The sequence below is a fragment of the Lissotriton vulgaris genome, chromosome 1_1 (assembly GCF_964263255.1).
Source record: "Lissotriton vulgaris chromosome 1_1, aLisVul1.2, whole genome shotgun sequence".
NCBI classification, from domain to species: Eukaryota; Metazoa; Chordata; class Amphibia; order Caudata; family Salamandridae; genus Lissotriton; species Lissotriton vulgaris.
This window is the reverse complement of record NC_141685.1, coordinates 1,780,603,894-1,780,628,052: the sequence shown is the minus strand read 5'-3', so window position 1 is coordinate 1,780,628,052 and position 24,159 is coordinate 1,780,603,894. Positions and strand designations below refer to the sequence as shown.

Genomic DNA, 24,159 nt, shown 5'->3' with positions numbered 1-24,159 from the left:
GGTTATTAAGCATGCACCAGAAGTGTTTAAAGATCCTGTACGTGCTAGGATCTAAAACCTCAGGATAGAAAAGAAATATAGGAATGCTCCTGGAGATCCTGCCGACATTAAGGGACAACTGCCTTTAGATTCCCTTGTTGTTTCAAACGCACAGAAAAGAGCAAACTCCCAAACATCAGGTGAAGCACCACCTCCTGATAAACAGTCAAAGATGATATACGCTTCAGGTAAAAGAATAGCTGCCCAAGCGAGTAACACATGGTGAATAGCTAATACACAAGCCCTTCTCGCAAGATACGACCGGGCTCATTATGATGAGCTAGAAACACTCTTAAATCATCTACCTGACCAATATAAGGCACAGGCCAATGACCTTATCCAAGAAGGAAAGTTAATTTATAATGCTTCTATCAAGTGTGCACTTGACGCAGCAGACACTGCTTCTAGAGCAATCAACACTAGTGTTCTCCTTAGACGAAATGTATGGCTACGCATCTCAGGATTTAAGCAAGAGGTGCAAACCACCATATTAAATCAGCCATTTAACCAACAGCAGCTTTTTGGCCCAGCTGTAGACAGAGCACTTGAAAAAATGAAAAAGGACACTGATACTGCCAAATCAATGGGAGCTTTGCAGTCACCAAAAACAAGAGGCTCCTTTTACCGCTCCTTCTATAGACGAGGCTCCAAACAAATTGGAACAGACAATTCAGCTTCCTTTAAAACCAATACACAAACATCCTCCAATAGAGGATATTTTAGAGGAGGCTACAGAGGCAATAACAACAAGGGTAGAGGTCGAGGCAATAACATCAATTGAACCTCTCCCACCACAAAACAGTGACTTCCTCCCGCTCCCCCAACAGTATTTCACTCCTGTAGGGGGGAGACTAACACAGTTCCTACCTGTCTTGAATTCCATCACCACAGACCAGTGGGTAAGACGGATTGCTTAGTATGGCTACTGCCTTAAACTTACAGCTACCCCTCCACATATACCACCCAGACAGCCTCCTATGTCTACAGAACATCTTACGCTGCTCAAACAAGAGCTTCTATCATTGCTTCAAAAGGACACAATAGAAATCGTCCCATTACAACATAAAGGAACAGGGGTTTACTCGCTGTACTTCCTAATACCCAAGAAGGACGGGACACTGAGACCAGTTCTAGACCTCAGGCCCCTCAATCTGTATTTACACTCAAAACATTTTCATATGATCACTTTACAACAAGTGCTCCCATTGTTGCAACTAGGCGATTTCCTTACTACACTAGATCTCAAGGACGCCTACGTTCACATTCCCATACATCCTTCTCACAGGAAGTATCTAAGGTTTGTACTAGAAGAACAACACTATCAGTTCAGAGCCCTTCCATTCGGGATCACAACTGCACCAAGAGTGTTTACAAAGTACCTACCAGTAGTAGCAGCACATCTCAGGAGGCAACACATCCATGTCTTCCCATACCTCGACGATTGGCTTATAAAAGCCAAGTCATTCAACCAGTGTGTCCAACACACATCTCAGACAATTCAAACATTGCACAACTTGGGGTTTACAATCAACTATACCAAGACGCATCTCCAGCCCTCTCATGTACATCAATATCTAGGGGCTACAATAGACAAGTCTACAGCTCTAGCTTATCCCAATCCAGCCAAGATACAGAGCATTCAAGCCTTAATCACAAGGTTTCAAGACCAACACTCTCTCCCAGCCAGAGTGTTCATGCAACTAATAGGCATGATGGCATCTTGCATTTTTATTGTACCATATGCAAGACTGCAAAGGCTCCCATTGCAGGAATGTCTAGCACATCAGTGGAACCAAGCTCAAGGACAATTTACAGACCTGGTGTTGGTGGACAGCCGCACACATCGCTCTCTGCAGTGGTGGAACACCAAGAACTTGTTCAGAGGGCGGCAGTTCCTCGACCCTGTTCCACAGATAGTACTTACAACAGAGGCATCCTTGACAGGATGGGGAGCCCATCTCCTACATCATACAACTCATGGAAGATGGACCACTCAACAAAAAGTGCTCCACATCAATCAACTGGAGTTGCTAGCAATATTCCAAGCACTAAAGTACTTTCAGGTACATGTGCAGAACAAAGCTGTCTTGAGCCAAACGGACAATACGACAGTCATTGACTACATTAAACAAGCATTTGCAATGCAGTAGTTCTCACATTAGGAAATTTTGAGCTATTGGTATTGAAAATAGCGAAATTAATAGCTTTGTCATTTACAATGCCAATGCTTTTGAAAATGTGTCACCTATAGCATTTGTAATGCAATATGTGTTTTATTTACATGACTTAGATGTATTAATATTACAAATAACAATGGCTTTTATTTATTTTTTGATAATTAATACTTAAATAAAAGTTATTGTAATTTATAATGGCAATAGCTTAAACTTTTGTAAATGACTTTTAGGAAGATTATGTTCAGTGTATTTTATTGTGATGAAAATCCAAGAACAAAGAAAAACCAAAGGTGGTGATGGACCGAGCGTTGACAATACAAACACTCACCCCCAGTCAACCGATCTGAGTTTAATCCATCACCGTTCTTTAGCTCACTCCGCCACCCCAGTACAGACATGGCCATATGCAAATCAGTCTGACCCTGTGCCTCATGGGAACAGTCCAGCCCGAACTGCCAAGCCATGTTTTCCCTGGACCAGAATCAAGCTTCCCAGGACCGGTTTCTGGCATTACAGCCGTCTTCAGCCGGGCTTGCTTGACTCCAGTGGCAAAGTGAGCAAGGGACTCACGCCTGAGCATGCCCTGCCAACTTAGGGCGAACAAACAACATTTGTAATAAAGCTTGAAACATCGAGAGAACATATTAGAACCAGTCAGTTGTGCTGAGTGATGCTGTGGCCTTCAGTGGTGCTGAGTGATGCTGTGGCCTTCAGTGGTGCTGAGTGATGCTGTGGCCTTCAGTGGTGCTGAGTGATGCTGTGGCCTTCAGTGGTGCTGAGTGATGCTGTGGCCTTCAGTGGTGCTGTGGCGTTGAGTGGTGCTGTGGCATTAAGTGGTGCTGTGTCGCTGAGTGATGCTGTGGCGTTGAGTGATGCTGTAGCGTTGACTGGCGCTGTGGGGTTGAGTGGCGCTGTGGGGTTGAGTGGTGCTGTGCGGTTGAGTGGTGCTGTGGGGTTGAGTGGTGCTGTGGGGTTGAGTGGTGCTGTGGCGTTGAGTGGTGCTGTGGGGTTGAGTGGTGCTGTGGAGTTGAGTGGTGCTGTGGGGTTGAGTGGTGATGTGGGGTTGAGTGGTGATGTGGGGTTGAGTGGTGCTGTGGTGTTGTGGTGCTGTTGTGTTGAGTGGTGCTGTCGCCCTGAGTGGTACTGAGTGATGCTGTGGCGTTGTGATGTTGTGGCATTGAGTGATGCTGTTGCGTTGAGTGATGCTGTTGCGTTGAGTGATGCTGTTGCGTTGAGTGATGCTGTTGCGTTGAGTGATGCTGTGGCGTTGAGTGGTGCTGTGGTGCTGAGTGGTGCTGTGGCGTTGAGTGGTGCTAACTGATGCTGTGGTGTTGAGTGATGCTGTGGGAAGGTAATAAGGAGGATAGATAGAGGGTAGGAAAGAGAAAGGAGAGAAGAGGGGTGAAAGAAGGGTTGGCGTGGAGATGCAGAATGATGAGGTGAAAGACCATTAAAGGGTGTTGGACAGCACACATACCATCTGATGTACATATACATTGCTCTAAAACGTTGTGCCGATTGCTTTACTAGGATGGCTTAGCATATGGCACTTGACGCAAGAGAGAAGCGCTCATTAAAATCACCTATTATAAGTTATTGGGTAGACCAGCATGCCATTCACTATACATAAGTTATTTTGAATATTTGGGTGCTACGATACTGCCAAGGTCACAGGTTAACGTAGCCAAAAATATGTTTGTTCAGACAGCATGACTTTGCCATGCACTGTCAGCATTGTTTAGCACTGGGCAGCTGCCCATGAAGAACGTGAAATTACATAAAGTCAAGGAAAACTATAGTGCGTGCTCAGAGTGATTAAAAAAGTGTTGCCAAATCTCATATTCGTGCCATGAGTGAGATCAAGCGTGACTCTGTGAGCAAACAAGCACTTTGAAGCATAACTCAATGTGTGTCTAAATCTGCAGCTCCCAATTATTACGAGCTACATTAACTGTCCAAATGTTGTGCGCAACCATGTTAATAATGAGCAGAATTCCCAACACAATTGCATTGTCTGCTTACCGATTTTTGTGACCCATATGAAGCAATCCTCAAGGATTTGCTGCGCCTTGTGCTGGCAACCGTCTGCAAAAAAGCAAGGGGATTCATTCGATCTAATCACTACAACATGTTATTAATGCTAAAGGGACCCGTGAGAGACAGGGCTTACCTAGCAAATAGTGGGGGGCTGCTCCTCCAACGTGTCGCTGTCCCTGCAGTCGGTGTCCATAGGAGTGTGTTTGAATGGCCAATAACAAAACAAGCAATGGTAGAAAGCCCCACAGAGTATTTGACATTCAGTCAAGCAGTCTGAAAGATAGTGTCTTACTGTATTAATCCAAGTTGGCAAGATATCTTGCACACAATGGACACTGGGTGGCTCAAGCATCTGGCAGGTAAAGCAAGTAGCGGTATCCATTATCTAGCATATTTAATGAACTGCCCAAAAATGGTTTGTAGCATTGAAAGGCGAGGTTGAGTGTCGGTGGAAAGAGCGGCACAGCGATGGGAGACAGCCTCTGTCTTAACTGTGTGATTACAGTGGGCTGAGAGCCCCCACCTACCCACCCATAGTCACGAGCTGAAACTGTCTAACTGGTGAAAAGCGTCCGCGGGTGAGGGTTGCTTGGAGTAACACGCATGTGCGCTCCACCCAGTGCCTCACACCCTATTGTTGTGGAATCGGCATGGAGGGGGTTGTGAGGCAGCGTTGGCTGCCCTGAAAAGACCGGGATCGTAGTGTGTGGACATAATAAAAGCCTAACAAAAGCAAGACGCGGGACCCTATGCTTAAGGCGTCCCGCATTGCAAACATAAATATATATATATATTTGTTTAATTAACCCGCATTTTAAAAAGAAGATCCGCTGGCGCTATTACGGATGTGACGCGCTGTAAGATAATAAAAACATACAATGTTAAAAGAAACAGTACGTTGTGCGATCTAAACACATATATATTTTTTGCTAAATTAACCCGCATTTAAAGCACATCGTGCATGCTTCTGGAGCTTGACAAACAAGAAACCTGGTAGGAAAGAAGGAGTGAGGAAGAAGGCAAAGATTGGCGGTGAAAGTCCGGAGGGAAAGAAGTAGAGAGAAACAAAAGTAACAGGGTTAATGTTATCAAACACGCTCTCTGCATTTCTGTGGGGGGGAGGGGGGCACTGGGTGGGTGGGGGAGTAGCAGCCTTTGATGTCTGGTGGTGTGAGAGACAAATGTTGGTGTGCAAGGCTTCCTTTCAAGTCGGGTGGAAGGGGCAGGGGAGCAGTGAGTGGGAGGGAAAGAGCATATGGGGATGGGGTGTGAGGCCAAGCGCGCACCTGGCGAAGCATCACGCTTCAGTAGACAACATGCATTGGGAGGAATCCGCTTGTTCAAGAGAGTTGTTTCCCCTACAATAGGTCAGAGCTATAAATAGCTCGACCTAAAAACAAGGAAGCACACATTCTCTGCAACTGTCCCAGATAGCACAGAACATTTGGAGATTGGCCATTCCACAAAACCTATATCTGCTAGCAGAACACCTTCCAGGGGTTCACAATCAGATTGCAGATCCGTTAAGTCGGCTGACACCACAGATTCACGAATGGGAACTACATCTGCAGGTTCTTCTACCATTCTTTCACAAGTGGCGTCACCCAGACATAGATCTGTTTGCCTCACACGAAAACGCAAAATGCCCAACCTTGGCTGCCAGGCTTCCACATCCGCTGTCCAAGGGCAATGCGATATGGATGAACTGGTCGGGCAGATTTGCATACGCTTTTCCGCCACTCCCACTAATACCACTAGTAGTGCGCAAGCTAAGACAACAGTCTCTCAAAATTATCTTAGTAGCTCCCACATGGGCACACCAACCGTGGTTCACCACGCTGCTAGAACTCTCTCTAGTTCCACACCAAAGACTGTGTCTGACACCATCCATGCTAATGCAGAACCATAGAGACATCAGACATCCAGATCCAAGTCAACTGAATCTGGCGATCTGCCTCCTGAAGTCTTAGAGTTTGGTTACCTTAACCTGCCACCAGACTGTATGAATATCATTAAAGAAGCCAGAAGACCGACTACTAGAGCCCCGCCAGCCGATTGGCTCCCGCTCCCGCCCCCTCCCCCGCAGACCCTTACTCCCAGCTCCCTCTTAAGGGGAGCCCGATCAGAGCCAGAGAGTGACCACTGCGCCTCCCGCCTGGTCACCCACACGCTCCTGAGCTTCCCGCCACCCCAGCCACCGAGGGCCGCCGAGCCCCCTGCCTCCCGCCACCCCAGCCACCAAGGGCCGCCGAGCCCCCTGCCTCCCGCCACCCCAGCCACCCGAGGACCGCGCCAGATTTTCCCGCCGCCCCTGCCCGAGGCCCCGCCAGCCGATTGGCTCACGCTCCCAGGCGGCCACCAACCTCACAAAGTGGATCAGCAACTGCGCAGACGAGCTCGCCCCCCTGAGGACCCCGCCCAGCAGACCCGGCAGCAAGAAAGCCCCATGGTTCACCGACGAACTCAAGAGCTCCAAGAAGAACTGCCGAGCCCTCGACAGAACCTGGCGCAGAGACCCAACACCGGACAACATGACTGCCCTCAAGCTCGCCACCCAAAAACACCACCAACTCATCCGCGCCACCAAGAAAACTGCATTCAAGGAACGACTGGACAACAACGCACACAACAGCAAAGAACTCTTCAACATCGTCAAAGAGCTCTCCAACCCCAACGCCGGAAACAACGACATCACCCCCTCGCAAGACCTCTGCAACTCCCTCGCCTCCTACTTCCACAACAAGATCGTGGACATACACAACAGCTTCAGCACTCAACCGACGAACACCACGACCGAACCACCGCCCCCCACCACCACCCTCCGCGCCTGGACTCCGATCAGCACCGAAGACACCGTCCGCACAATGAACTCCATCCACTCCGGATCTCCGACCGACCCCTGCCCTCACCACGTCTTCAACAAGGCCGACGCTGTCATCGCACCCCACCTGCGGGACATCATCAACACCTCCTTCGACACCGCTACCTTCCCGGAGAGCTGGAAGCACGCCGAACTCAGCGCTCTACTAAAGAAGCCATCAGCCGACCCCACCGACCTCAAGAACTACCGCCCCATCTCGCTGCTCCCGTTTCCTGCTAAAGTCATCGAGAAGACCGTCAACAAGCAGCTGGCCGCTTCCTCGAGATGAACGGATCCCTCGACCCCTCGCAGTCTGGCTTCCGGGCCAACCACAGCACCGAGACCGCCCTGATCGCAGTCACCGATGACATCCGAGCGCTGCTCGACAACGGAGAAACAGCGGCCCTCATCCTCCTCGACCTCTCCGCGGCCTTCGACACTGTCTGCCATCGTACCCTAGTACAACGCCTCAGCAACGTCGGAGTCCAGGAGAAGGCACTGGAGTGGATCATCTCCTTCCTCGCCGGAAGGACACAGAGGGTCCGCCTCCCTCCGTTCAGATCTGAAGCCACCGAAGTCATCTGCGGCGTCCCTCAAGGCTCCTCGCTCAGTCCAACCCTCTTCAACATCTACATGAGCCCCCTCGCAGACATCGCACGCCAGCACCACCTCAACATCATCTCCTACGCCGACGACACCCAGCTGATCCTCTCCCTTACCAACGACCCCGCCACCGCCAGAGCCAACCTTCACGAAGGGATGAAAGAGGTAGCCGAATGGAAGAAGAACAGCCGCCTGAAACTGAACTCAGATAAGACGGAAGTCCTCATCCTGGGATCCACACCCGCCGCTTGGGACGACTCCTGGTGCCCCCCCCGCCCTAGGCAGCGCACCCAAACCAACAGACCACGCACGCAACCTGTGCTTCATCCTGGACTCCTCCCTCTCCATGACCAGACAATTCAACGCAGTCTCCTCGTCGTGCTTCAACATCCTGTGCATGCTACGTAAGATCTTCCGGTGGATCCCCACCGAGACCAGGAAGACGGTCACCCAGGCCCTCGTCACCAGCCGTCTGGACTACAGCAACACCCTCTACGCCAGAACCACCGCCAAACTCCAGAAGAGACTCCAGCGGATCCAGAACGCCTCAGCACGACTCATCCTGGACATCCCCCGTCGCAGCCACATCTCCGGACACCTGAGGGATCTGCATTGGCTCCCGGTCAACAAGAGAATCACCTTCCGTCTCCTCACCCACGCACACAAAGCCCTACACAGCCAAGGCCCAGGATACCTCAACAGCCGCCTCAACTTCTACGCTCCCAAACGCCAGCTACGATCGACCAGCCACGCCCTCGCCGCCGTCCCCCGCATCCGTAGAGCCACCACAGAGGGACTGTCCTTCTCCTACCTCGCCGCCAAGACATGGAACTCCCTCCCCACCCACCTCCGCCTGGCCCAGGACCACCTCGCCTTCAGGAAGCAACTCAAGACCTGGTTGTTCGAGCAGTAGCAGCAGATCCCCCCCCCAGCGCCTTGAGACCCTCTGGGTAAGTAGTGCGCTATATAAATGCAATGATTGATTGATTGATTGATTATGCAGCAAAATGGAAAAGATTTGCCATTTACTGCAATAATAATGAAATTGATCCCCTGGATGCTTCCATCCAGAATATCATCTGCTACCTTCTACACTTAGGAAAGATGTAACCTAGCATGCTCATCTATACGGCTACACCTTGCAGCCTGTTTAGAGTACCTGCATTTATGGAAGGATTAAAACTAATCATTCCTCCTAGGTTACCAACCTTACCAGTGTGGAACCTAAACATTGTTCTTACAAGGCTCTTGGGACCCCCTTTTGAACCTTTACACAAATGTGAACAGCAATTCCTCACATGTAAAACAGCTTTCTGTTTTGCTATTACCTCTCTTAGGAGATTCAAGCTTTCACTATAGAAGAACCATTTTTACAATTACACCGTAACAAAGTGGTCCTAAGAACAAATCCTAAATTCCTTCCTAAAGTAACTACTCAATTTCATCTAAACCAATCAGTAGAGTTGCCAGTGTTTTTTCAAAACCCTGACTCAGTAGCAGAAAGAGCTCTACACACCCTAGACGTTAAAAGAGCCCTTCTCCATTACATTGACGGGACTAAATCCTTTCGTAAAACAAAACAATTGTTTGTAGCTTTCTCGCCACCACATAAAGGCAACCCCATCTCTAAAGGTGGGATTGCAAGGTGGATTGTAAAATGTTTACAAATATGCTATCAAAAAGCAAAACGTACATTAACAATTCCTCCTAGAGCGCACTCCACACCCAAACTAGGAGCCTATATGGCTTTCTTAGGGAACATTCTCCTAGAAGACATCTGCAAGGCAGCAACATGGTCTACAACATGTACCTTTACTAAACACTATTGTGTTGATGTGCAAGCCAAGCAGCAAGCTGCAGTACGCCAAGCTGTCCTCAAAACTATTTGTCAAACTACTGCAACTGATACACGTGACCACTAAGGGAGACACTGCTGTATAATCGATGCTCAGTGTGAGATCTGCAGCTCATATGCCTTGAACGGAAAATGCTACTTACCAATATGTATCTGTTCTTGACATGTAGAGCTGCAGAGTCTCACACGCCCACCCGCCTCCCCCGGCCCAGTATCTGTTACAGTTCTATCTTACTTAGATATACACGCATGTACATCCTTTTTTCTTTCTACTAACTCCATCATTTCCCATCATGGCGAAAAACAATCTAAGAATGGAGTCGATGCCCATGCGCACTATCGTCCAAGGGTAGAGTCACCTATCTCATGACTACAAAGACTTCTTCCAAACTACAACAACATGCAATCATCCGCGCCCAACACCAGGTGGCGATCCAATGCTCAGTGTGAGACTTTGCAGCTCTACATGCCAAGAACAGATGCATACTGGTAAGTAGCATTTTCCTTTTGGGTCGTTTAGTTCCACTGAAAGGTGTGTTCTAGAGCGCAACTTTTTTAGGGACTAATGTGTAGCCCAGCATGGAATGAAAAATGTTTATATTTAGTTGAACCTTGTGTTTCTCGAAAGTGTCTTTATAGTACCCAGAAGTTTCCCTTTACTCCGTGCTAGATGTCCTGCGAGAGATTGCGATGGGGCGTCAGCTCTGTTTGTTTTTTGGTTCTACACCAATTGTGGGTGGGTGGTCTCCACCTGTTGCACTCCTGTGGAACTCTCACCTCCCAGGTATTGTATCTTGGGGGCTGCTCTTTCTGAATGAGTATGCTTGTCTCACCAAAGAACTATCACTGTGTCCAACCTTCTGGGCTGCTCTTCAGATGCAATCCATAGTGGGCTGACTGCTGGGTCACCATGTCCTGCAGAGTCCTCAATACGAGCCTGTTGCCCTCTACAGGTCTTCGACGTGACAGTTTAGGTTGCATCAGTTGTGATGAGAGCCCATTTGTACCATTGGCTAGCATTGATTCTGTTGACACTACTCAGGTCTGTTGTGTTTCCTTGGATAGCTCTGCAGGGACAACAGGCTGACACTGGTTGCAAGCAATGGTTTGGCCCTTAGTCTTTTAATGATGGTTAGCTCCTGTCATTTCAGTGCATGTCCCAAATGACCTCGTGGAGACTCCCTAAGATCCTATTCCCTTTCCACAAGCTTCCTTCCCCTACTCCGCTGCTATAACCTTTTCTTTTATTTTTGGCTCCAGTTTCACCAAGAATTTGTGGGTCCCGCACATAAGTTGGGTGGGTAGTCTCAAAGGGTCCACTCCAGCAGACACTGTTGTCTGCTGCCATGTCTGATGTGCAAGCTGGCTGGCTCTACTTCAAGCCTGCACTCCAATCCCACCATCTTGATTCAGGCCCAGCGCCAATGAGCGTGTTCTCCAGATGCATTACTAGGACAGCCTCCTAGGTTCATATGTGGTTGCTAGGTTCCCTACCTCTTAACCAACCCAAGGATAAGGCAGTATCAGATTTCCGCAAATATAAAGTGTTAGAGTGGAAAGGCATGGACAAAAGACAGGGAGAATGCTTTATTTGCCATTTCTGTCTTGGTAACAACCATTTCATCTTTTTTAAGTGCAAGTAATTCATGCAAGTCTAACCTTGTGGTCAGATCGTGCCAAGTATAGAATACTCATTTTTATCAAGGACTACTATGAATTGTTATTTTCATGTCTATCTTTGTTAAAACAAAATTGCATTGTATATATTTCTTTGGTTTGAGGATGAGGAACATCACTCCGTTGAAATCCTATCTTATATTGCTATGGCTGGAGGGCTGTGAGCAGAGCCCATGCAATGGATGTATCTCATTTGGCATGACACCTTTGGCTGTTATTCGCCTCCATTCTGGGGTATGTAGATGAGCTTTTCATAGGGTTTAACTAACCATTAACCTTACAAGGCGAGTCAGTTGACCTGGTTCATTAAAGGTATTCGGGCTGGTTGCCAGGTTCTTTAAGCTTACCTCGCTGCATGTGATCGCATTTCTCTTTATTAGAATGACTAAAGGTAAACCAGTGTCTGAATTTGAGTTCTGCATTACAGCGTCTCAGCTGCACTTAGTTTTCCCAATCTTCCATATAAATAAAAGCTGGCTATTCACAGCCACTTCTACAAAGCTAATGTTCACAGTATGTCGAGTAGTAAAATATACCTCCTACCAGCTCATTGCTCATACAACTCCGGTCCACTGCTGAAATTTCCAGTTTTAAGATCGAGGAGGAACACCTATGTTAGAACAAGGCAGTCGGTGAGTTATCCTGTGTATATATGTACTTCAGGAGCATTACCATTGTTCGAAAGGCATTTTAAACCACAAGCTTGCAAATTAAAATGTAGTTTGTACATTCACCTTATTGCGCAGACACAACTTCTTTGTTCTTCCTGTGGTACAATGCCACACAATGACACATAAAAGCACACTGAAAATATTGAATTATCACTAAGGAGCTAACTGAAAATATGTCAGCTATTAGTATTCCATTATTAAAATACAGATATTCAAGGATACCAGTCATGCATATTTCTGCTTGGAAAACAGTTGTTTCCTCTCTAAACCTTCCTCTCCTTTCACAATACACATTTTTTAAAGTATTTGGGCACCTTGTCACCATTAGCCTCTTAACACTCCTGCTAAATGAAAATAGCTTCACAACAACTTTGCGACCATAGATTATATCAAAGAGATGCTGCATTTTTTGTTCAAGTGGTCTGCGGTCAATATTAGAGATATCTTTAATTGTGTTATAGGATTGCTCATATTATATCTCAAGGTGAAAATATAGTTGCCAACCGAATTCCCCCTGCAGAACTCAATGCAAGCTAGCCTTGGATTGGCAATCCTGTAATATTCTCTTTACGAAATAAGATCTCTTTCCAGTAAATGTGTATTTCTTTAGAACTCCACCAAATATGAAACTCCGTACTAACTTGCTCATAGTTAGTCCAGTGTAATAGTGATACTTTTAGGACCACATGGGCTTATTGGTCGGTGGTGTAATATTATGAAAAATACATGCCTTTTGTGTTTTTCTTGTGTTCTATGCATCTTGAAAAATTAAATATTTTGTCCTGCCTGTCAGACTATTCTTAAGAGAATTAATTTTGCAGGTCTGTTTCCCACTTGATATTATGAACTGTGTGGTAGAAGTTGCGTTCTCAATACCTTTCCCTGCTTTGATCCGCACTACCTGAGGCCAGTTGGTGGTCCTTAGGATGTAGATATTTACAAGTGAACAATTGACTGTCCTGTGGGTTCAGAAAAGCAGAAGAGACGACCCAGGAAACATTCAGTTATAGAGAAGTCCTAGCGTTCCATCCCAGAGGAGGAGATTCTGTTTAATTTTATAGCAGAAGCTAGATTTCCAAATAGGTGGTGAGACTAAAATAGGTGTGGAATGAAAGAAACCAGCAGTTGACAGCAAAATCAGGTTCCAGACTCACAAACTATGCCTTTAAACATAATGTATGTAGGCGATGAGAAGTGGAAGAACATACCACAGATGCATGGCATCCAACTAAGTGTATAAGCCTAGACACTGCATCCCGGGATTGATATCATGGAGGGCAGTTTTACACTGATGCGTAGTGAAGGAGACACTTGGTGAGAGATGCTGAAGTCCTCAAGACTAAAGTCATGGGCCAACCAAACGTGAAGGTGACACTTGGAGGATCTTTTTGGGTCTCCTTAAGAGGGTCAGTAAGGCAAGTGCCGACCTATTGACTGCTGGATGGTGTGGAGTGCAAAAAACCGATGGATTTAGGCCCAGATCTTTGTACTGGGGTGAATGTAAGACATTGTTCTGCATTCTGTCCATCAACTGTGTTTTTTGCGACCTATTGACTGCATCATTGCTGTAAAACTTGTACATGTAACTGCAATGTTGACAACCGCCCATATGATGCAAATGTATCTGGCGCATGTATTTTAAGAGGTGTAGCCGAACAAACGAAAAATTGAAGCATGTCTATCATTTATAAAAAATAAGAAAAACCCAATAAAGACATTTATAAAAAAGAGGGCCAGTAAGGCTATTCATAAAATACACACTGAGGTTAAACTAAAATGCACATGATCATGACAGTGGCAGACGAAATCTGCACTGGAGCCAAGGCAAGTAAAGGCTGATATTTTTCAGAGCCAAGGGTGCAACACAGCATCATGGCAGAAGACATTCTTACACACTTACCTTGAGGCAACCAGAAGCTAAACACACATTAACTTGTTGCCCACAAGGAAATGGTATTTTTGGGCATGCAGTTATCGGGTTTAGGACAAGTGTCTAGCATCCCAGAGAGAAACATTTGGAGTTCAAAATTAAGGATGTTCATTGACTGGTCTATAAAGAATCCATAATAAGTTGGATGGTATACGCAGTACCCTAACTTTGTTGATGGTTTGTGCTAGGTTTACCATGTTCCTCTGAAGTTTGGGCATGCCAAGGTAGTTTAGGACAGGCAAAGTGCAGGAGTTGCAAATCCTACATATTCAAGAGTTACATTTATTGTGTATTTGGAGGATCCTTATTAAGTTACAATGAATACCTTCATTAGTTGCACATTAACCTGTAGAATTTCAAAACATATGATCTATTGCAACCCCTTATATATGAGGACCGTTGGTATGCATAGTCCTACCAAGGTTGTATGTGCAGTGGAGTATATTTATTACCTCCTGCCGCAAAAATGTGGCTAGCACTATTGTGGATGAGGAAGCTACCAAGCTTTTTTTTGTGGTTGAATGGCATTTTTGAATATTCGTTATTTTATGGTTGTAAATCTGGCAAAAGCTCGAGAGAAATCAAAGTCAACAGGCATAATATCCTAGAATTTTGGTGTATTTAAAGTACAGTAATTGATTCTTATCATGCACATGTAGAAAGGGTATGATCAGGTAGACTTTTGAGTTTGCACTCAGAAAGACTGAGAAGGAATGTAGAGATAAATTTCATTGGACAGAAAGATTAAGCTCATTAGTACTCAATAACAAAATAACCAATATGAAAATGCAAAGGAATGCAAATGTGTGTATTTATTTTGTTAAGCCTCGTTCACTGAACTTCTTGGGACTATGGTTAACATAGCTACAAATCCGAAGAAATAAACTAAGCAGTAAACTATAACTGCTAGAGGTAAGAGAGCCTGTCATTAGCCTTGTGACTGAAAAGCAAAGTTTTCAAGCGGAGTCTAAAAATCAATGTGAGATTAGACACCCTGACTGAGATTCAAAATATTCCATATAGTGGTTGCAGTTACTGAAAAGGTCTTTTAAAAAATTCAAGTACCTTTTCTTACATGGCCTTACTTGCAGTAGTCCCTGCTTAAAAGAAGATCGTGCTCGGAATAGGAACTAAATCCCTGCAGAATCCAAGATGAAGCAATGATCCGTAATTAAGACAATAGAAAACCAAAATAAGGAGAATGGTTTTAGTAGCAGAAAGAGTGCATCTCGCGTATAATAAGAATTTTATAGCAACACCTACAGGCAATCATAGCATTGTAGGATGTGAGTGATGGAGATAGAATCAGAAACTTCTCATGGGTTTTGAACAGTATTTGATGGTGGAAGAAAAGAGAGTGGAACAAATATTGAAGTGGGATGAAAAGATATAAGGTCGGACAGACAATAGACCCAGATGCCTGCCTTACAAAGAAAGACTAGAATAAAATAACTATTTCCCAGACTTCATCTAAAATTCACATCACTGAAGAAGATTTGGAGCGAGTGGAGAAGTGTGGCTCAGGGGTTAGAGGCGGCAGACCCGTAAGCTGAGATCGGCCCTGGACCAGGGTTCAATTCCCCACCTTGGCGGGTCTTGGGCTCAAAAAAATTCCACAGACTCGTTAATTCTCGCTCCGGTGCCTTCTCAACTCATGGGTTCACACTCTGCGACTCTGGGCAATAGCTTGCTTAATCTCCACAACGGCCCCTCGCGGCGGGATGCCTGGCTTTCACCTTGTGGATACCCTGCCGGGGTTATCTCACAGGGGAATACCAGGACGGGTTCCCTAAGCAAGCGCCGGGAAACCCTTTGTGGGTAGCTGTGCGCTATATAAGCTCAAATACATTTACACACATACATTTACATTTACACAATAGATGAAAAGTAAAAAGGACTGTGAAAAAAGGCCTCTTGTGTCGTGGTCACGCCCATTTTTTGTAGACTGATGCTGCTTTTTCAAAAACAAAATTCCCACTGAGGCACTGCTATGCACTCTCCAGTAAATGCGATCTGAGCCCTAAACCATTGTTAAGTTAGCTAACTCATAAATGACACGTTTAGCTTCCCAATAAGGCCATAGTATATGTATAGAAAGGAACACCAATGACATGGAAAAGGTAAATGTTAGCTGTGTGCTACAGCACTAGTTGTGCCATCCTCTGGGTTGACAAAGAAAACATGGCTTCATGCCTATGTGGTAGCCTGACTGCCAACCAACTCTTAAACCTACAAGTGAACTAGTCAGAATAACTATTTTTTAATATTAAATAAGTCACCATTAAATTGGCTCTGCAGCCCCGAAGGTGGGGTGTCTAGTATTTAAAAATGGTGCATAGCAATATTTAGTTCATCATGTACCTCCAGTGAATAGCCATCAAAAGCTATTTTTTCTGTAAATACGACTGCAGCTGCCATATGAGAAACACTATCAATTTAATCATCACTCGGTCTCTGGTTTGGGACAATCGAACACAATAGTTCAACCACTATTTCTAATGTTTATAAAAAAATCACAAGTCCGTGGTGAAAGCCAATTGCAATACATATTTAAGAAATGTAACTTTTAAATGGGTAGACCTTTGGAGTAGGCTAATTAGCATTAGCCTGCCTGCCAGCAGCTTGCTTGTCAGTTATTCCCCTTTTGAGGTGGAAAAACAACTCCCAGAGAAAAATCAATAGCTGAGGCCTTTTGGTAGGAAGACCCATGTGTGAGGTATGTGACTCCGATCAGCTTTTGATGGCAGGTAGGGAGGGTTCAGGAACTTATTGTGAAAGAAGCCCTGATTAAACCTGTCCATTCATAGTATGGTGTAAAGGGATACATGGCCTTGGTTGGTGGTGCACACGTGGGGGGTCATTTAGCCTTTCTCACAATTTTTTTGTCACTGAGAGTGGGAATATACTTTGGGTTGAGTTGAAAGGAATTTAACTTTTTACTGTTTGGGACTGTCTTTTGTATAAATGCTGTTCTAAACATAGGTGGTAAACATTTGGCGACCACTTCATAGCTAAAAAAAAAAGAGGAGTATATGGATTCTAATAATTATAGCATCTCACATTCATTTAGAAAGTACACATCCTGAAAATAGGTACCTTAGAAACCAGGTCTTGTAGTAAGGATTGATTGAGACCTGTGTCTTTTTCCCTCTATAGCTCCTTTTGTGAATATAGGTTACAAATGAAGACAAGGCGGTACTAAGGAGGGACTAAACCTATTAACAAATCAGAAGCCAGCCTTTACAAAGGACAATGACAAAAGCAAATGAAAAATATGGGCGGAGAGTGGGCGGAGCTTCAAGTCCATACTCAAATGCAGCATGCCTTGCAGAGCAGAGCATCCGCTGCCCAGAGTCGACCTAAAAAACCGTTCTAAGGTTTACTTGGAAAGGCCGATTAGGTTTTATGAGGGTTATGTTTAAAGTTCTAATGAGTCTTGCCATTTAGCTCCACAGCAATATAATTAACTGGAAACATGGGCAGGGTCGGGCTGTCCTCCGTGTATGAAGACTCATTCGTTTTACCATTACATGCCTCTTGATTCAGAGGCAGCCCAGGGTCAAGCTTTGGCCACACCACTCTGCCACAACATTCTACGCCACTCCATGACACCTTGCAACACTTTACTTCACAACACTACTCCACTCTATGCCACTCCACAACACTGTACTCCATGTCACTCTACCACACAGTACTCTAGTCTATGACACTCTATGCAACTCCCTCTATGCCAATCCACTCTGCTTTGCTCCAATCTACTCTATGGCACACTACTCCATTCGACTCAACATACGCCACTCCACTCTTTGATACTCTATGCCATGCCACTCTTCTCCACTCTATGGCACTCCACTCTAGGACACTCCACTCAAGGACCCTCCACTTAGTGACATTCCACTTGATGACAATCCACTCTGACCCTCCACTCAATGACGCTCTACTTCACTCTATGCAACTCCCTCAATGCTACTCCATGGCACTTCACTCTACGTCACTTTACTATACTCCCTTCCACTCTGACAATCTGCACCACTCTACAACACTCTACTCAACTCTAGGCAAGTTCCTCTATGGCACTCAATGGCACTTTTCTCCACTCTACGCAACTCCACTGTTCTCCCCTCCACTCCACACCACAACCAGCAGCAGCTCCTCTGCTATGGCAGAGGGCCCCTTCCAGCAGCTGCAAAAATGGAAAAATAAAATGATAACTAGGTTTATTATCATTTTATTTTTCTCCCCCACACGAGTGTTGGGGGCGGAGCCATCAGGTTAGGGGAGGGGCAGTCTTGGAGGGAGAGTGGTGAGCACTGTGATTCAGTGCACATGATGGTTTGGCCAGCTGTCTTTCCAACTTCAGCTTCATTGCTGATTTGGAGACCGCAGTCAAAGGCTCCCAGTCTCCCTAGGAGTGCAAATCGAGGGTTCTCAGGCCAATGCTGGTGCTGCGCTCATGAATGAGAACAGCGTCAGGATTAGCTGCAGGGGATTCTGGGAGTCTGTGCTGGCGAGAAGAAGTGCGTTGGTGCGGCAGGACCGTGAGGTAAGTTATTATTTTTGTATTTATTTGTATTTTGTTGTTGTGAGTCTCCCTCCTCCCTCCCTCCCACTAGCCCCACCACTCAGAGCAGACACCAGCCACTGTTGGCCACAACACTCTAATCCACTGTACACAGCTCCCTCTATGCCACTTTACACCACTCCACAGCACTGTACTCCACTCTACGCCACTACTCTGTACGGCACTGTACTCCACTGCACACCTCTGCATGCCATGCCACTCCTCTCCCTCCACAACCCTCAATGCCACTTTATGCCACCTCATGCCATGCCACTCTACTTTACAGGCACTTCCCTCCTCTATATTACCTCAACTCTGTGCCCATCTACCCTTCACCCTCCATTCTACCACCTCCACTACTGTCTATGCCATAACACCCAATAACATGCCACTCATGATACTCTATGCCATGCCTCTCTACAACACTCCACACTACACAACTCCACAATACCCCACTCTGCAAAACTCCACTCTAGAATACCCCACTCTGTGACACTCCATGTGACGACATTCCACTCGATGACACTCCAATCTATGCCACTCCACTCTACTTCAATCTACTCCACTCTACTCTATAACACTATACTCCACTCTACGACATCCCTACACTAAGCCCATCTCTTCTCCTCTATGCCACTAACGTTTACCCATGTTGAACCTCAGCCACCCTGGTGGATGACATGCCTAAAATACATTGGTAAAGCCAATAGCTCTCACATAGGTGAGAACTATTGGCTTTGACCATGCTTGTTGAGGATTAAGGCCTATTTTTCCTTCATTAGACTTTAACCCAGGGCAGGAGCGAGGAAGACAGAAAAGGAGTAAAAAGAGAAAGATAGAAAAACAGTGACAAGGGGAGAAAGCAGAGATGAAAAAAACTGCAGAGTAAGATAAAGCAGTAGGAAATATAGACGTGGAAGAAAGAGGCATAAGGTTAAATTAAAACTAGGTAGTGTTGGAATCTGGTACCCCAGAATTCGTATGTGCTAGCAATAACCTCCTGAGAAAAAAATAGGGTCCCTCAAATTATTGTATGCATTTATTTCTTAATTTATTCACTTGGCAATCACTTATTTAACACTGTACTTAGATAAATTTTTGTTTTAAGTCTATCGTCCTTTTTACCCGTTACTTTCTCTAGTAAAGCAGCATTTCTTGCACTTGCTTTGAAATTTATTTACTAAGTATAGCCGTTTTGTCAGGAGGTAGCAAGCAGTACACTCTGTACCTAGCAGCCTGTTAATGGTGGTTATCTCTCAAAACTGCACGCTGCAACTGAAACCGGATCCCTAGCAACACGCTATCCTGGAGGTAGAAGAAAGAGGTGGAAAGCCTCGTTTCCCCAATGCTCGAGATGCTTCTAAGATATTTCCTTGACACAGATGTGTAAATATTGTTTTGCAACTTTCTGATCTATTGAGCTAGACGTATCTATGCACACATTACGAGACTCCCACATTGGACGGAGACCCACCAGAAAAACCTTACACCAGTTCCTATCATTACTGAAGTGCTGGAAGCTGCCTGTGCATAATTACGGAAAACTCAGTGTCTTTTGAACTTTAAAGTTAGCTGGAGGGGTACACACTTACAAGCAAAGTGCCTTCGTTTTTAACACAAAGCTTGGAAATCATCGCTGACTTTTGTTTATTTTTTGCAGCGTTACGACGTGTGTGAACATAGAAGCTCAAAGCAACTTTACGGGGCTGTTATTTCTGTACCTACAAAAACAAGCGCGGTTCGAGCTTAACACAAAGCTTTGAAATCATCGCCGATTTTTGTTTATTTTTTGCAGTGTTGCGACATGTGTGAACATAGAAACTTAAAGCAACTTTACGGGCTGTTATTTCTGTACCTACAAAGAACAAGCGCAGTCCGAGCCGGAGCATCGTGATCTCTTGTCTTTATGGGGCCATGTGTTTCTAACACATGGCCCCATAAGGATAAGAAACTGCTTTGCGACAGACACAAAGCAGGCCACTGAGTCAGGCTCGGAGGCCAAAGGGCGTACACCAAAAACTCTAATTTCCAATGGCAGGCCACCGTTTACCATAAAAGGTGATGCCAGCCAATGGAAATAAGGGGCGGGCTTAAAGCTCTTCTCTAAAACTACTCATTAACAATAAATCTCGCTGAGTGAGCTGCGCAAGTGCACAGCAACGTTAGGCAAGACCTAAAAAGGGTGATGGACAACTCGAAGTGAACCAAAAGTGAAACGGAATGGAGAGATAAACTGACTCGGAAGAACCCCATATGGGCAGGATCCTCACTGTCATATTATGGGAATTCTCTAACCAATGAACATCTCTTCAGAGAAAATGATGTATGGGTTATTAATATTAAAATCAGGATATCAGACATCATTTGTTAATGTGGGATTGATAATTATAAAAAGGGATTTAGCACAAAGATGGTTAATAACGTCTCTATGAGAAAAGAATGGAGTCGAAATATAGACTTGTGCATGGCATGCCTCAGAAAACTTGTAAAAACATAGGCCTCCTGCACAGAATACCACTGTTTAATTAAAGAATGGTAGTGTGCTAGAATAAATATGGTGGGAGTGTTACCAAAAGGGAGGAATATTGTTTGTTTAAGACCGGTAGGTACAGTGAATGTGTGCCTTGGAACCTATACAGATTATGAAAATGGTGAATTTGTACAATGATATTTGCTGAAGCAAACATTTGCTTTTTAATGCCGAATGTGTTTTTTGGGTTGGTGAAACAGGCCTGTACAGTAACAATAGATATCTTGTTGTATTAAGTACTTAAAACAATAAAACAAAATAAAAACACTGTATGTAATCTTGTACTTTTTTTAGAAAACACATTTTATTATGCAACTACCTGTACCTGTTTGAATTCAAAGCTGATACCAACTGTAAAAGTAACATATATTTAAACTGTTTAGTTATCATTGATTCCCCATAACCAGAGCCTAGATTGAAACTATTGACATTGAATAATTTTTTATGTTTGCCATTTTGTGTTGCAGTCGATATGTAAAAACAGCTGTGGAATGTGAAGACAGTGAAGGAACATCACGATGTTGTAAAGACCTCAGCATCAATGGAAATGGCCCAAATGGAATACATGAAGAAGGCTCCCCCAGTAAGATTTGAGTGTTCCAGACACAACACTTTTGATTTAATCTTACATGGCTCACATTGTTCTCAACAAAGTACCCCTGTTTTAAAAATATACTCTTATAAAATAAGTTGGATACAGAACTCTAGAAACTCAAAATATGATATAAGGAAAAAAAGCAGTGTGGTATAAGAGATATTTATGGCTCTGTCTGGCCATAATTGAAATAAGGTACATGTTCCCATGATGTCTTTGCTCAGCCTTCGGGTAGAATGAAGAATAGCAACGGCATTAATAAATAGTAGATCATAGCTCTCTTGAATGTTTTGAAACTCTGCACCCAAAGAAAAGTGTCTTTCAACAGCAAACCAGATAAATAACTAACACATTCCAGTTTATCATTACAATTTACAGACCCAAATTATTCAAAATATGCATGTTTGAACTTTCTTCAGCCAGTGCATCTAACTGGAGTGGCCAGTGGTACAAACATTGCACTGCCGGTGCTCCTTTAGCACCCTGGCAGCACTTACACAAACTTATCAGGTAATGACCCATAGAGTAAAGGCAAGACCCTCCTGTAGGAAGCTGGTTCTGTATATACTATACCAAAGTGACGTATAGTGTGCATAGAGTCCAGTGGAACCCAAAAGGTAGGCAGAGGTAAAGTAGATAGCAACCCACTCTCTATTTGTGGTAGTGTGGTCAGCAGTAAGGCTTCATCAGAGGACAGTGTTAAAGCATTTGTTGTACACACTCAGTCAGCAAATACATTCACTCACTCAAAGACTGAACTTCAGACCAATTTCTTTTTTCAAGAATATTCTTTTAGTTATTTTATTTTCTATAACCAAGCACGCCTGGCACAGGTAAGCAATAAATACTTTACAGTAGTAATGCAATTTGTAAACAGTTTGAATTGCAATTGTACTTTTCCAGTAACACTACTGTAATCAAATCAAAGTACCCTCACAATTGCACTTCAAACTGTTTACAAGTTGTATTACTACTGTAAAGCAATGCGTTTGAGGCATGTTGGCTGCTGAATTCATATCTTAGCCTAGATCGCCGCCTAGTATTGGGTCCGGATGTTTGCACCTTGTTGTCTTGGAAGAGTCTTCGAAGTATCACGAGATAGGTGACTCCTCCCCTGGACTACAGTGCGCATGGGCATCTTCTTCATCTTCAGATTGTTTTCCTCCACCATTAGGTTCGGATGCACTTCGACAACTCCAACTTCGAGACCGAAGTTTTAGAACTTTCCAAGGCCAAGAACTTTCAACGGTATTGTTTCTGCTCAGTACCCCTCGACTCAGCAACTCTTTCCATCTATATCTGCTGTTGGGCCTTTTCGACGCCACGTGGGCCACCTGCTGATGGAAAGGACCCCGTTCAAAAGATGCCCACAATGTCGATCCAAGTTTCCACATAACGATATGCATACAGTATGCAACAGGTGCCTATCTCCGGAGCACAACGAAGAAAACTGTCCAGCTTGTGCTCAGTTCCGGTTGAAGAAAACCATCCGGAACAGCAGAAGAGCTGCTCGACAAGAGATGCAGCGACAGGCACCTGAACCGGAAAACATTTTCTACGACGAACATCAACCCCCAGAGGCAGCGGACTCGTCAAGACCAGTCGGACTCCAATGACGACATCCCACCGGGGTAAACAGTGAGTACCAAAGCCCCTACGCAGCCTCCACCTCCAGATAAGGCTCCGGTCAAAGCATCGCCCAAAAGCCTTAGCCGTGACCGAAACACTGCTTCAGAAGCCCCGCCTTCCAGCCCGGCTCCAAAGACCATACCCAAGCCTTCCTGTACCCGGGATCGAGCAAAACACTTCCCAAGAAGGCCGTCGACTCAAAAAAGGCCTCAGAGCCGAGACAGGGTGCCGACACTATAAAAGTCGTCGACCCGAAAAAGACTGTCGACCTAAAGAAGGTAATCGAGCCAAAGAAGATCGTCGACCCGAAAAAGGTCATCGACCGAAAAAGGGAATCTACCCAAAGAAAGTTGTCGATCCGAAGACTACCCGCAAGCCGAAGTCCGTCAAACCGAAAAAGGCAGTCGAACCAAAAAAGGTCGTCGACCCGAAAAAACACATTGGCCCAAAAAAGGCAGTCAACCCGAAAAAGGCCGTCGAACCGAAGAAGGTCGTCAAGTCAAACAAGGCCGTCGAGCCGAAAAGAGCCATCGAGCCGACAAAGGACGTCGAGCCGAAAAAGGCTCAACAGGAAAATAAAAACAAACAAGCGACCGATCCAAAACCATTGGCGCCATGGACAGAAGAAGAACTTTTTCATCCTGATCCAGTGAGCCCAGAACAAAATAGACTGTATATAGACCCTGATACAGGACACATATACATTTATAATAAAAAACAAGAGAAGACTGGACACTGAGGCTCCTTCTCCTGTTCCTCCTAAGAAAAAGGACTTTGGGACATCCCCTTCAAGACCTTTCACACCTCTTCCTTTCACTCCTGACCTGCCTTATGTTCCATATTCTCCTACAACACCACATTATGATGAGGGAGAAGACATGGGTGTAGATCCTCAACAGGATTTTATAGACCCTGATAATCAAGGAAACCACGATCACACATGGGACGATCAGAATGACCCTGATGACCCATATAATACACAACCCATACCCGAT

The 24,159-nt window shown here is 45.1% G+C and overlaps 1 protein-coding gene across 6 annotated transcripts in view; it reads left to right on the top strand.

Annotated features, from left to right (window-relative positions):
* The window catches only part of USP15 (ubiquitin specific peptidase 15), an 829,830-nt gene that overhangs the window by 501,901 nt on the left and 303,770 nt on the right, over positions 1-24,159 (top strand). For all 6 annotated transcript variants that reach the window (XM_086919102.1, XM_086919100.1, XM_086919101.1 and 3 more), the window contains one exon: positions 21,408-21,523. In XM_086919102.1, the coding sequence (XP_086775228.1) occupies positions 21,408-21,523 (116 nt within the window). The remainder of the gene's footprint in view (positions 1-21,407; positions 21,524-24,159) is intronic.